This window comes from Lagenorhynchus albirostris, chromosome 2 (assembly GCF_949774975.1).
Source record: "Lagenorhynchus albirostris chromosome 2, mLagAlb1.1, whole genome shotgun sequence".
NCBI lineage: Eukaryota > Metazoa > Chordata > Mammalia > Artiodactyla > Delphinidae > Lagenorhynchus > Lagenorhynchus albirostris.
This window is the reverse complement of record NC_083096.1, coordinates 169,266,561-169,280,306: the sequence shown is the minus strand read 5'-3', so window position 1 is coordinate 169,280,306 and position 13,746 is coordinate 169,266,561. Positions and strand designations below refer to the sequence as shown.

General features: G+C 57.7%; 1 protein-coding gene across 5 annotated transcripts in view; it reads right to left on the bottom strand.

Annotated features, from left to right (window-relative positions):
- Positions 1-455: 455 nt before the first annotated feature.
- WNT4 (Wnt family member 4) overlaps positions 456-13,746 on the bottom strand; it is a 28,276-nt gene continuing 14,985 nt past the window's right edge. For 3 of the 5 annotated variants that reach the window (XM_060141168.1, XM_060141165.1, XM_060141167.1), the window contains 4 exons: positions 13,481-13,716; positions 4,427-4,558; positions 4,187-4,329; positions 456-3,470 (listed from right to left, as the gene is read on the bottom strand). In XM_060141168.1, the coding sequence (XP_059997151.1) occupies positions 3,003-3,470; positions 4,187-4,329; positions 4,427-4,558; positions 13,481-13,716 (979 nt within the window). In that variant the 3' untranslated portion in view covers positions 456-3,002. The other 2 variants (XM_060141166.1, XM_060141170.1) reach the window with 2 other exon arrangements.

Sequence of the window (13,746 nt, the reverse complement as noted above, 5' to 3'; positions counted from 1 at the left end):
GTGACTTGAGTTATATGGAGTTTTCCATCCAGACTCCTCATTCTGACTGGGCTCCAATCTTGGAGTTTACTTTTAGTCACAGGCCTTGAATCCTTGTGTCCTTGGGCAGGAACTAAACTCTTTTCTATTTGTCCCCCACTTCCTCAATCGACATCCACTTTACCACACCCTCCTCTGTCATCGTATCTGCCCCTCCTTTCCAAATCAATGCCCAGGAAGCGTTCTGAGACCTTGGATTAGGCCAAGGTTTGAACAGCTGATCATGCATGGCTCAGTGAAATGCGGATACAGCCTCTGGGTGTTAAAGGTGAATTCAAACTAGATATTCAGAAGGAGAGGGGTCAAAGGGTGTCCCCATTTCTAGAATTTGATAATGTTTATCTGCTTTTCCCATGTCCTTCCCCAAGTCGCTCTTCTCCCTCTTCTACAAAAAAGTCACTGCCACAATTGCAAGATAAAGAAATAATCATTTTATCGTGCACCAGACTATTTCATGGGGATGTCACAAAGGCAAGGAGCCTAGTATAAAAATCTGGGCGAGGTGGGGGCAGCAGAGGGGGTAGCAGCATCCAGAGCTGGGGCTTGTCCAGCCCAAGGCCTCCGAGGGCACCTTTGCCTTGCGGTAAGACCAGTGGAGAGGGTTTCGGGCAGGGCTTGAACCCTCTGGCCAGCTTCCAGGATGCGTGGCTGTGTCAGTCCTGTGCTGGTTCCTCTTTAAACTGTTCTGCTGGACAGTTTAGAGCTGGGTGTGTCCAAGGAAGCTCCTTTTTCCTGCAGCTGTGGATCCCTTTGGCCTTTGGGGTGCTGGTGGCAGTGGTGGTAGGGCTGGGCAGAGGTTCCTAGAATCTAGTCTGCTTCACCGAGGCTACACCCTTCAGAACGCCGGGAGGATGAGCTTTGAGGGGCCCCCTGGTAGGTGGAAAGGTGAGGCCTATGAATAAGCGCAGATCCTTCCTCTTCCTGGGGCAGTGCCCATCACACCAGCGTCCAGCCTGAATCTGCTAGTGCCCTGGCTCTGGGGACAGGACTTAGGGGTGGGGGAGGGGTCTCCACTGCTTCCTTTGTGTGGGTCGGGCCTCTGCCAGTGAGGGATAGTATTTTGCCTGGCTCTGAGCAGACAGCTGAACAGAGCCCGCCAGAGGAGCAGTGAGCCCAGCTGGGCAGCTGTGGGGACACAGTCGGCTCAGCTTTCATCCACATCAGAGCCCGCCTGCCCCGAGATTATCCCCACATTTGAATGTGGGTCCAGCCTCTCACTTGGTTTTGGCCTTCTTCTTGGATGGACATGAGCAGAGAGCTTGGCTGGGGGCCGAGGGTGTTGACCCTGTCTTCGTGAGGGAGCCAACACCAGGAGGCACAAACCGCAAGGCCTGGGGGAGAGCGTCTACAGGCTGGAGCCCGTATTCTGGATCTGGGACCTTGAATTCAGACGCTGAACCCTGGAGCCGAGAACTTGGAGTCTGAGAACCTGGAGCCTGGAGCTTAAGACCTCAAACCAGGAGCTGAAAGCCCCGGGGTGGGTGCAGCCTGGAGAGAGGGCTGAGAGTGAGGTCCTCCGGTGGTTGGGAGCCCACCTGAGAAGCAGTTGGGTCAGGCCAGGGCTTGCTGTGTGCAGGTCCTGCGCACAGAAGTTTGGGCTGGGCTCCTGATGGTTTGGCTGGTGCACAGGGCCAGGCCCGGGCTGCTGGTGCTGGCTCTGGGGGCTCTGCTTCAGTACCCTCGGTACCCTCCGCTGCTGAGACCTCACTTCGTCAGCCTTCCCACTGTCCACCTCTTCCCTCAGAGCCTGCTCTGCCCTCCCTTGGGAACCAAGTGGGCTCTGGCTCCGCCTGTGGTCTGTGGCTCCTGCTGCTTCCCAGCCCCTTTTCCTCCAGCCAGAGCCCCATCCCTGAGGCTCAGACCCAGGGGGACCTACAGCTTCTGGGCCTCTGGGTACAGGAGTCCAGGAGGAGCCTTGGCTGGGGGGCTCTTCTGGCTCTGCCTCTGCCTCTACTGGCTCTGGGACCCAGCTGAGCCTTGCCCTTTCTCCTGTAAAATGGGCACAGGCATGCATCCCTGTCTTGTTGGCCTCCCAGGATTGCTGTGGTCATCCAGTGAGATGGCCCAGTACAGGGCCTAGAACAGTATTTGCTCAATAGATTCGGTTAAGGGAGTGAAGTAAAAGTTGGGAGATGGCTTTTTCACGTGGCCCTCTCCTGTGTGCGTGTGGCGTTTCCATTCTTAGTTTCACAGAGGAGCAGCACCGTGGAGCGACGCTCACGGCGTCACTGTGAAGGCCCAGCTGGGGTCTCTGATCCAGGACGCAGCCGTATTCCTGCCTGGGAGGGACCAGGGAGTGAGGGTCCCCCTCTCTGAGGGGAGGCCTGGCGGCTGGGCTAGGGGTGGGGGCACTGCAGCCTTCACTGGCTCTCACCTCATCTGCTGTTCTTGCCTGGAGGGTTCCACAGAGACTGAACCTCCGGCTGCTCATGGAGGCCTGAAATCAACCTTCTGCCCTGGACCTGGTGTCTGCCCATTCCTTTTCCACGGGGCTTGAGAGACAAAGCTACCAGGCTGAAGCTGCCCGGGGTCCGTGTGTAAGTGTGGGGTGCAACTGCCATCAGGCTGGCACCATCCCCTGCCATAGGGCTGCCCCTTTCCCTAGATGGCAGGGTCAGTAGGCATGTGGCTGCGACACTTCGTTACCCACCTTAAGTCTGCAAGTGGAAAAACGTACAGATAACAAGTGAGTGGTCGGCAGTGGCCACATGTGGGCAGCCAGAGGCATGAGCAAAGTCCCTTTGGTCAGTGGCAGCCACAAAGGCCCAGGCTTCAGGGAGGCCCCAGTTGGTGCCCTTGGGGTCGCCTGCCTGGTTCCAGCAATAAATAACATGAGGACCCAAAAACCAAACCAAAACAAAAAATACAACCAGTATCTTTTGGGGTGGGTGGTGCGGGACTGTTTAAATTATCGGCCTTCCCTGGGCCACTAGGTGGTTGCTGGGCACAGGGCTGGGCGGCGGTCACCGGCACGTGTGCAGCTCCACGAGCCGCTGGCACTGCCGGCACTTGACGAAGCAGCACCAGTGGAATTTGCAGCTGCAGCGCTCGGCCAGCTCTACCTGTGCTGTGTGGAAGCCGCGGCCGCAGCACAGCAGCTCGCAGCCGTCGATGGCCTTGGACGTCTTGTTGCACGTGCGGCCCCTCGTGCCCAGCACACCGCTGCGCATGTCCTGCTCGCAGAAGTCCGGGCTGGGCTCCAAGTACACCAGGTCCTCATCTGTGTGCGGCTTGAACTGCGCATTGCGCGGCACCAGCGCCCTGGAGGAGCCCACACGGCGTGGCTCCACCTCCGTGGCGCCGTCAAACTTCTCCTTCAGCGCGTGGCCCACCTGGCGGAAGGGCGGCACGGCTCGCCAGCACGTCTTTACCTCGCAGGAGCCTGACACCCCGTGGCACTTGCATTCCACCCGCATGTGAGTCAGGATAGCCTGCGGGGGGCGGGGAGGGGAGAGGGGCCATCAGGAGATGTCAGGGGAGGCCGGGGAGGGGCGGCTGGGGGGGGCGGATGAGCGGGGGCAGGGACGGGGGCATGGCGCAGAATCGGAGAAAGATGTACGGTCATGCTTCCTCTGTATTAAGCTCCTGCTGTATGCCACGGTGGCCTGGTAAGCTGTGTTGGGAACAAAGATACTGTCCTTGCCCTTGGGGCACTCGGAGTTGATGGAGGAGAGACATGTTAAAGGGCAGTGTCATACGAAACAGTGAAAAGTGACGTGTTGGGGAAGAAGATGGCTGCATTGAACCTGCACAGGAACCTTGAAGAGTAGGTACTGAGATAGCAGATGGTATTGTAGTTAAGCACACGGTCTTCGCAGTGACACGGAGAAATCCTAACCCTGCTACTTATTGGGGGGTGTGTGCGTGACAAAGGGATGGAGACACACCTGTGTGCACATATATGTGTGGGCGGGGGCGTGTTGGGGGACGTGTATGCTACACTGGGGGCCGCTCACACTGTTCTGTGACGCCCGCTTACCTGTCCGCTCCCTCCCCGTGCCCCCCGCCCCATAGGAGGTGCCTGGTACCGGCCAGAGCCCAACAAGTGTTTTCTGAGGGGCAGGTGGGCGGGGGAGAGCGTCTGGGGACGTTGCCGAGCCCGCCCTTTCCCGGCCGGCCGTGAGGGTGCTGGGGCCGTGCGCACTACCTTCCTGCCGGCCTCGTTGTTGTGGAGGTTCATGAGGGCCCGGCTGGACGAGGCCCCCTTGCTCCTCTCCCGCACGTCCACAAATGACTGTGAGAAGGCCACGCCGTAGGCGATGTTGTCCGAGCATCCCGACCACTGGAAGCCTGGGTGGGGTGGGCATGCGGGGTCCGCGGGTGAGTGAGGGCCTGGGCCCCGGCCCCTGCCCCTGCCACGCATGCCCTCCCCACCGCCCGCACTTACCCTGTGGGCTGACCCCGTGTACCGTCCGGTCACAGCCGCACTTTTCCAGCTCCCCACTGCTGCACGCCCGCGTCACCGCAAAGGCCACACCTGCCGAAGAGATGGCGTACACGAAGGCCGCCTCCCGAGTCCCTGTGGGAGGGAGGCAGAGGGAGGGCAGGGCTGGGTCCCAGTGCTCCTCCCCGCACCCTCCCTTTTAGAGGAGAGGCGTAGATGGGACTCCTGAACGACGGAGGCCCAGGGAGAGAGCAAGGCAGGCTGATTCCCGTGGGACAGGAGTCACGCCGAGCTGCTGCTTATTCTTACCCACCAATGGCCAACATACTTACACACGCCGGACACTGCCCTGCGGCCTTCACGTGTGCTGGTCATTTATCCTCCCCGCACCCGTCAGGTGAGTATAATTATTATCCCCGCTTTCAGAGGGATTAGCCAACTTGTCCCAGGCCACACAGCATGTGGTTCAGCAGCCAGATGGTCCAGCTTCAGTGCTCTGAGCACTGTCAGTTACTGTTCTCACAACCTCTCCGGGAGGTTAGTGATGTTAACGTCATTTTATGAGAGACAAGACAGGCATGGGAGAGGTGAATTAACTTACCAAGGCTACAGAAGTAGCAGGCTGGCCTGTCAACCCAGCTCTTTTTGTGCCTATTCCCCAGCTGGCCCCTCTAGGCTCTGATGGGGTCCCCCGCCCGAGGAACCTGCCCCAGCCCTTCCTGCTGAGGCTGGGCCTATTTCTGAGACCACCTTGCTTCCTTATACCTCTAAGAGTAAACCGTAATGACAATGGCCCCACCGCTTACCAGGATCACTGCTGAAGAGGGGATGCCCTCTACCATCGGAAGCTTTATCTGTGCCCAGTTCACAGATGGCACAGTGCGGGTTTGGGGAGGGGAAGTGGGTCGCAGTCGTCCAGTCAGCAAGTGATAGAACCAGGACTCAAACTCTGGTCTGCCCGCCTCTGCTGCCTGTCTTTCCCTTCCGCCCCATGACTTCTTGGTGGTTCTGTGTTGGTGGCTGCCCTGTCTCTTGCCTGAATGGGTGTTTTTATCCTCCTAGGAACTGTGCCTCAGGGGGTGTAGCTGCTATGTAGACCCTTTCTGGGGGTGTGGGTGGTGGGAGGGAGTGTCTTTGTGTGTGTTGCGTGTGTGTGTGTGTGTGGTGCGTGTGCACACGGCTGGCTGGGTGTGTGACCAGACGGGCCCTGCTCCTCTCTGGGCCCTGTGAGGGCCTCTGTGTGCCCGTGACTGTCCTTCTGTCTCTTGCTGGAGTGTCTGTGTCCACAGGAGCAAAGGGGGGAGGCTTTGGCCTCGTGGTTGGCAATTACCTCTGTGACACCCAGGCCGGTGCTCTCGGCTGCCCTGGGGAGCAGTCGCCGTGGTCAGACAGAAACAATCACCTCCTCTGTGCCCGTGTCTGTGGACAGGCAGTGGAGGCCGAGCGCTGGGGTTGGGGGCAGCTCAGGCCCCCATGGCCCAGGACGCCCTGTTCTCGGTTCGGCCCTTGAGCTGGGGATACTGCTCGCCACCCACTTTCTACGGCCCACCCTCTGCCCTGGCCTGGACGCTCTGGGCCGGCATGAGGGGGCCTGGCTGGAGCCACGGGGGCCTCGACAGCCTGAGATGGAATCCTCTCCAAGTTAATCGAGGTTAATAGCAGGATCATGTTGGTTGGTTTTGCGCTGTGGCCGCCCAAAGAGAGACGACTTTAGTTTCTGGTATTTCTGGTATTTCCAGGCCTGAACCAGCACAAATCTTTGCCCCAAAGACCAAGGGGGAAGGGAAAGCAGGAGATAGTAGGGTGGATGGGACTGGCAGGGTGGCCCCAGCTCCTGGCCTGGCATGTTCCTTTCTGCTCTGCTTCTCTGGGCCCTCAGGCAGCCCCTGGCCTGCCCCAAGCTCTCGGCCCACCTCCTCCCCTGAGCGCTAGCAGCCTTGGGTGCAGGGCTCCCTGTGAGGTGGCTCAGGGAGACCCCTGCCTCATCCCCAACCAACACCCATCTGCCAGGACTACAGGCCCCCTTCTCCTGGCCTCGGGAACAAGGGCGCTATAGTTCTCTCCACTTGGGCTTGAAGGAAGAGGTTCTGGAAGGAAGATAATAAGACGAGCTAAAGCTTAGAGAGAGCTCACTCCGTGCTGGGCATTGTCTGAGCACTTGACATAATTTATATACTCTTCACAACACCCCTGCGAAGTAGACACTTTTACTCCCCATTTTACAGATAAGGAAACTGAGGCACTGAGCCGTGAACACCTGTCCAAGGACACCCAGCCAGGAAGTGGTAGAGCCAGAATTCGGACTCAGGCAGCCTAGCTCCAGAGTTTCAACCTTGACATGATCCTGCCGCCTGGAGCCCAGAGCCTGGAACCCCCAGGAATATACAGCCCATCTCTTGCCACCTCCATGTGTGAAGCCACGAGCTGTGGGACATGTCCAGTTCCTTTTGTGGGTTCTTCACTGGGGGATGGTGAGCAGTGGGCCTGTGCTCAGCACAGGAGGCCCCAGAAGGCCTGAAGAATGTGGCTGAGCCACTGTGTCCCGAGAGCCGATGGCAGCATTTCCTCCAGCCTTTTATGACTGGCCCTGGGTCCCGATCCCTTGACTCCAGGGCTGTGGCCCCTCCTGGCTCATCCCCTCTGCCCGGCTGGAGCCTTGCTCACCAGTGGGGCGCCTGGCAGAGACCGCTGAGACACAGAAAAAGGATTGTGGTGTGGCTGTGAGGGTGGCAGAGGGGAGTTCCCCAGCGACCTGGTCGATAACTGCTCCCTGGTCTGGGGGTTTGCCTGTTCCAGCTGCAGGGGGAGGACTTTGTCCTCCTGGGACAGCAGAGCCGGCCGAGGGAAAGGCAGAGCTCTCGAAGGTGCTAGCAGCTGCCCTACAGCCTTCTGCCTTTTCCATAATGCCATTTGCCCCATTCCACACCCAACTCCTTTCTTCCTGCTCTTTCTTCTTCCCTGGCTCCATTGGTCTAAATCCTGAGCGTCCTCTAGGTCCCACGTCACTGCCATCTTTTCCAAGGTGCTAAGGCTGCCTGGGGCCGGGAATTCAGAGTTGTCCTGGGGATCCAGTGATAACTACCCTTTCTGAGGGCCTGCGATGTGCCAGGGCCTTTCCATGAGCTCATGGCGACCTGAGCAACCAGCTCTCTCCAGCTCTGCTCTGTGGAGGAAAAAGTGAGGCTCGGGGGCTTGTCTGGGGTCCCTCAGCCAGTCGGTGGCCAAGAGGGAATTGGAACCGCGGCCTGCCTGACTCGAGGCCAGTGCTCTTCTGAGCACATCACATGCGCTGTCTCCCCAGATGCTGGATGGAAGGACATTTGAGCAGGAAGGAGTGTTTGGAGGAGAAACAGATGAGGCTGAGTTGGGCTAGAAAGGAAGCCACGGGCGTGGGGATCCCCGGGGCATCAGGCAGGTGTCCTGATGGCAGTGTCATTCCGAGCATAACTTACATGTTTCCAAAGCAGACCCAGCGGGAGTCCTCCGGAGGTGGGGCAGGAGAGGCACGGCCCTCTGAGAAAGGCACTGCCCTTGTCATCTCCCCATCCCTGCCCCCCCAGCCTGCCTTTCCAATTTCCTTTGCTCTCTTGTCTGCAAAGGCTCACCTTTTCTTGAAACCACCTCCAGGAAGCCTCTTTGGATTTAAGAGACAATATAGGGCAGGGGAAAGAGTAAAGGCTTTGGAGCTGGACAAAGCCGTGTTAAGACTCTTACTAGTGTAGTGACCTTTCCCGGTTCTAACAGGGGGAAAGTAACACTGGCCCAGCAGGCCAGGCCCTGGTACTTCTGCGCATCCCTCCTACCATCATGGATTCCTGGGAGCCCAGGTGCTCTGGCTGGCCTGGCTTGCCCTCCCTGCGCAGTCAGAGTTGGACTCAGACTGTTTCATCTTCTAAGTGTCTTGTGTGCTTGTCTGCAGCCAGACTGGAAGCTCCAGGGGCCACGCTGTCCCTCACCACCTCCTCTGCCCCCCTCGAGCCCAGTACAGAGCTGGCAAGAACAGGCCTTTCCCAGCTCCCTGGAGACAGAGGTGGGTATCGGGAGGAGCGTGGATGCTCAGCCTGGCGGGCCTGAGATCTAGTCCTGGTTCTGCCACTTCCTAAACGTGTGATTTCAGTTGTTATGTCCATAGAATGGGGCTGACAATAGTTCTGACCTCTTCAGGTGGGTATGGAAATCTAATGATGTAAAACATGGGAAGTGCTTAGCCCCTGGCCTGGAGTAGGAGCTTGAGACATAGTAGCTACTGTGAATGTTATTGTTGGGTGATTAATGCCATTTTATTCATTCGCTAACAAATACCGGTAGGGCACTTACCCCGAGGGCCACGTGTCCACATATTTGCCATTGGGCTAAAAGCTTCCTTAGTGCAGAGACACCTCCTCCCTCACCAGACGTTTATTAGCCACCTGCTGTGAGCCAGGCCCTATGCCAGCATGAGGGAGATGGAGGTGAGTCTGTCCTCAAGGAACCCCCAGTGCAAAGTGTCTCTGGGGTAACCCCTCCCCAGACCTCCTGTGATGTATCGGATGGCACCAGAAGCTGGCCCGAAAGGTCCCCAGAAGAAAGGCATGTTGTCACCCTCATTGGGTCCAAAGTGATGCCAACATCGAAGACAAAGGTGAGAGCACGGGTGTTAGGGAGTCATAGCCCAGGACTGAAAAGCATCTACTTCTTAGATCCAGCCTGAAGTTCCCGTCAGTCAGGTGCCCTGAGGTTAGACACGCGGGGACTGCAAACACAGCCTGGGCTGAATCCTCACTCGGCTACGACCAGTGCACCACATCGCCTCCCGACATGGCAGTCAGAGCCCAGAGGGGCCGCAGGGCTCGTGGGGTCCCCTCTCGGGACAGGGACACCATCAAGCTCGCAGAGCAAGGTGTGAGAAGGCAGGGGAAGGCTCGGCGTTGTCTACAGATGGAGGGAAGCAGGCGCAGAGGCATCTGCACTGCCTTCCACGCCTCTCCCCGTGCTGCTCGGGCCTGCCCGCCCCGAGACCCCAGCACATCCTGCTCACGGCCACACCGAACTTCCGCCAGACTCCCTGGCCTCTCCCTCCCACCCTCAAACCCTCGTCGTTCATTCCACGAATACTTATCAGTCACCTACCTCGTGCAGGTGCTGCCCCAGGCACAGGGATTAAGCAGTGACCGAACCGCACAGAGGCCATCATCCCACGTCTGGCCCTGCACGCCTGCTCGGCCAAGAACCACCGGCTGCCCCATTCCTGGCTGCCCCCGATGCCACCTTCACCAAATTTCTGGCAGATTCTCAGCCTAGAGCACAGTTTGGCCCTGACTTACACATGTCCTCACCAGTCACCATTATGTCACCGTCAGTCTTGCCTCTGTAGGCCAGGAGCAGGGGGTCTCCACTGCCTGGGAGGGGAGGGGGTGCGGGTTGGAGCTGTACGGCCTCGGGCAGTGCTGGCCGTAAGAGAGCTGCTCCCACCCCCAGGTGCCCTGGGAGCCAGGCAGGTCTTTGGAGACATCATCTTTGAACCCTGATGGGAAGTCCAGGAGCTGGGGCCTGGGGTGGCCCCACCACCCCCCATCCAGGGAGGAGGACGCTGAGGCTAGGACAGGGGATGGACCTTGCCCGGGAACTCATGCCAAGAGCCGTCAGGCCCCGGATCTAGGTGCATCACACTCTCTGCTGGGCCTCCTATCTCAGCTGTAACGTGGGGACAATACTACACACTCGGACTTGTCGTGAGGGCGGTCGGATGCAAGGCGGCACCAAGGAGGCCCTCAGCAAATGGGGCTCCTTTGCTCCTCCAAGTATGGCCTGGCTCCTGGAGGGATCTGTGAGCTATTACCTTTCCAGGTCTGAGGTCAGGACCCCAGCCAGGCAGCCCATGAATGCGGGCACTGGCCTAGCCCCCCAACCCCTAAACCTGGGGGCTGTGAGAAAGGCCTGCCCAGCCGGCTGCTGCCCCAAATCACAGCAGCTGGTGAACACGGATGGCTTTTCTGGGGTCAAGGTCCACCCTAAATGGTGATGCCCCTATGAGGTAAGCACACGTGCAGGTCCTCCTGACAGGTGAGGAGACCGAGGCTCGGAGGAGTGAGGTCCCTCCCCCAAGGTCATGCTGCCCGTGCTCTCCCTGCATGGCCTCATCAACCCTGGACCCCCCAAGAGCGGTACTGTGGCCTCGGGAGGGACAAGTCCCGTCTCTTGTTCAGTGGAGATAAATTGAGACTTTTCCAGGAGGAATTTTACTAGGGAAGAAAACAAAAAATGCAAAAGCGAGGGGATGGACGAATGGGAAGAGTTCAGACTCCTCCAGACACGACTGCCCTTCCCTCGCATGTGGCTGGCTTGGCGAGTGCATGCCCTGACTCAGCCCCGAGGAGACTGGATGCTTGACCATGTCACTTGGACTTTAGTCCACAGCAGGTTCCAGCCAAGCCTGGTAGGATTCTCAGCATCTCCCTGAACTTGATGAGCCGGGGCTGGGCCCCCTCTCTGGTTCCTGGTGCAAACACAGGTGAGGAAAGCACTTCTTGACGGGGTCCCTCACCTGCATCAGGCCACACTGACCCATGCCTCCCCTCTTCTGCCCCTTGAGTCCTTGCCCCGACTTGCTCTCTGCCACTGGATGACACCCCTTGACTGTCTCCTCCATGCCAGGCTCTGCCACGCGCTGGGAAACTGGTAAATGAGACATTACCCTTGCCTTGGAAGAGTTCAAGGTTTAGGGATGGGGGAGTGGGGTGGGGGAGACAGGCATCACAGTTCAGTGTGAAAGGTGTAATGAAAGCCACGTGGACACAAATGGTTTAGACAGAAGTGTGTGTGTGTGTGTACACGTGTGTGTATTAAGGGAGAGAGAGAGTGAGAGAGAAAGGAGAGAGAGAAATTGATAAGTCAAATGGGTTAAAATGTAAACAGCTGGTGAATCTAGGTAAAGAGTATACGGCAATTCTTCACAGGAAAAACTGAACTCATATATTCAGAGAACAAACTGGTGGTGCCAGAGGCAGAGCAGGGATGGGGGCTGGGCAAAATGCGTGAAGGGGTCACCAAGTACCAACTTCCAGTGATAAAATAAATACGTCATGAGGAGGTGATGTACAGCGTAGTGACCACAGTTAATAATACTGTATTGCATATTTGAAAGTTGCTAAGAAAGTAGATCTTGAAAGTTCTCACCACAAGAAAAAAATGTTTGCAACTGTGTGGTGATGGATGTTAACTAGACTTACTGAATCGTTATATTGTACACCTGAAACTAATACAATATGTCAATTATACCTCATTTTAAAAAGAAGAAAATGAAAGTAGCTGACTGAATAAACCCATCACATAGAGATTTTTTAAAAAAGAGTATATGGGAATTCCTTGTACTAGTTTTGCAACTTTTCTGTAAGTTTGAAACTATATCAAAACAATTACCAAAAAAAGGGGGAAAAACCCCAGCATGAACAAAGAGCTTTGGAGCCCAGTGGAAAAAGCAACCACCTGCTTGCAGGAGCTGGGCAGACTGGAGGAGGGAGCTGCTGAGCTGGTGGAGAAAGAGGGTTGGGTGTTTGGGGGTGGAGGAAATGGCATGTGCAAAGGCACGGGGGTATGCAGGGCCGGGCACACGTAACCCTGCCAGTCTATTCATCAGTCCACCTAAAACACGGAACACCTACTGTGTGCCAGGGGCTTCCTGTGCCCAGGGTCTGCTGTTTGAGCCTAGTGTCTGGGCCTCATCAGACAGACAGCGCTGGGTCCTCGGCAGGGGCACCGTGGTCCCGGGAGGGCCTCTGCTCCCAGGCCACTCACTGGGCCTTTGCTGCTTCTCCGAAGCAGCAATGTTCAGTCATGCCAAGCATAATCGTGCCTTTTTGGCCCCTGCCAACTCCCAGGAGAATGGCTTCCAAATTTCTATCCCAGTTGGTTTCCAACAACATCCAAATGGTTTTGCCACAAGCCCAGCAGCCCTCGCTGTCCAGGACCACAGGTGCCAAGACAAAGGTTGGCCCAGGAACGCTTTTCTGCTGCCTGAGCAAGTCAAGGGGTCTGTGGACTAGTGTCAGTTTCACACTCAGGAAGTAGTAAAAGAGGCAGCTGGTTTAGAGCGCTCCCTCGAGGGCAGCGGCTTGACCCGGTGACCTCTTGAGGAGACTTCAGTTGCATGGAACGTTCTCTAGGCCCTGGCCCATCTTCCTCTGGCTTGATGCCTTCTCATGTTTCTGGTGTCAGCCGAGGACCCACTCCTCGGGAAAGCTTTCCCTGAGCACCCGCCCTGGCTGGGGCAGAGGTCCACCCTTGTGCTCCCGAGGCTCCTGTGTCCCCTCTCATCCTGGGCAAGAGCAAGACCCTGGAGCTGGACTGCACGGGCTCAAGTCCTGGCTTGGCCACCTTTTGGTTCTGTGACCTTGGGCGAGTTACCTAACCTCTGTGTGCCTCAGTTTCGTCATTTGCAATACGGAAGCCCATCTCCAAGGGCCAGATGAGTTAATATCACTTAAAGCACTTAACCAGTGTCTGGTCCCTAGCTGGTGCTACAGGTGTGAGAGCCACTGCCCCTACTGAAGTGTCATTGTTGCCTCAACTGTGAGCCCAGGAGGACAGGATCTGGGTGCTGCTCTTCCCGGGGTCTCAGGGCTGGGCAAGTGAGGCTCAACAGGGTTCGTCAAAGGTACGGACGAACGAGATGCGCTTGCATAGGTGAGACCAGTGCTAAGGGAAAAATAGCACAGGGCTGGGGGGCTGGAAGCCCAGGTCTGAATGCTTTTCTGCTGTTCACCCTCTGAGGAGCCCCGGGCAACTCCGTCTTTTCCCCTGCCTGAGCCTCAGTTTCCGACTCTAAAACAGGAATGGTGGCTCCAGGACTGAAAACACAGCACACCGTATTGTGCTGCACAGCCAGAGAACGGCATCCTCCTCCGTCGGCCCTCCCGCAGGGGACTGCCGCCCGCTGGGTCCCGCCCGCTCCCATGCCTCCATCTGCATCCTGTGATGAGTGATGGACCCGTCAGGCCACTCGTGAGCACATGACTCCCCACCCCAGGAAACCGTGGTCCCTTCCGGGGTCCCCAGCACCCCCGCGAGCCCCTCCCTCACCTTGCGTCACCACCTTGCCGAAAACAGGCAGCGAGTCGAGCGTGGAGCAGTTCCAGCGCCGGTTCCGGAACTGGTACTGGCACTCCTCAATGGCGAGCTGGGCGCCGCGGCGCACCGAGTCCATCACCTCCAGGTTCCGCTTGCACATCTGCACCTGCCTCTGGATCAGGCCCTTGAGCTTCTCGCACGTCTCCTCCTCTGAGATGCTCCCCACTGATGACAGCTTGGCCAGGTACCTGGGGAGAGGGGGGTTGGGGATGGGACGT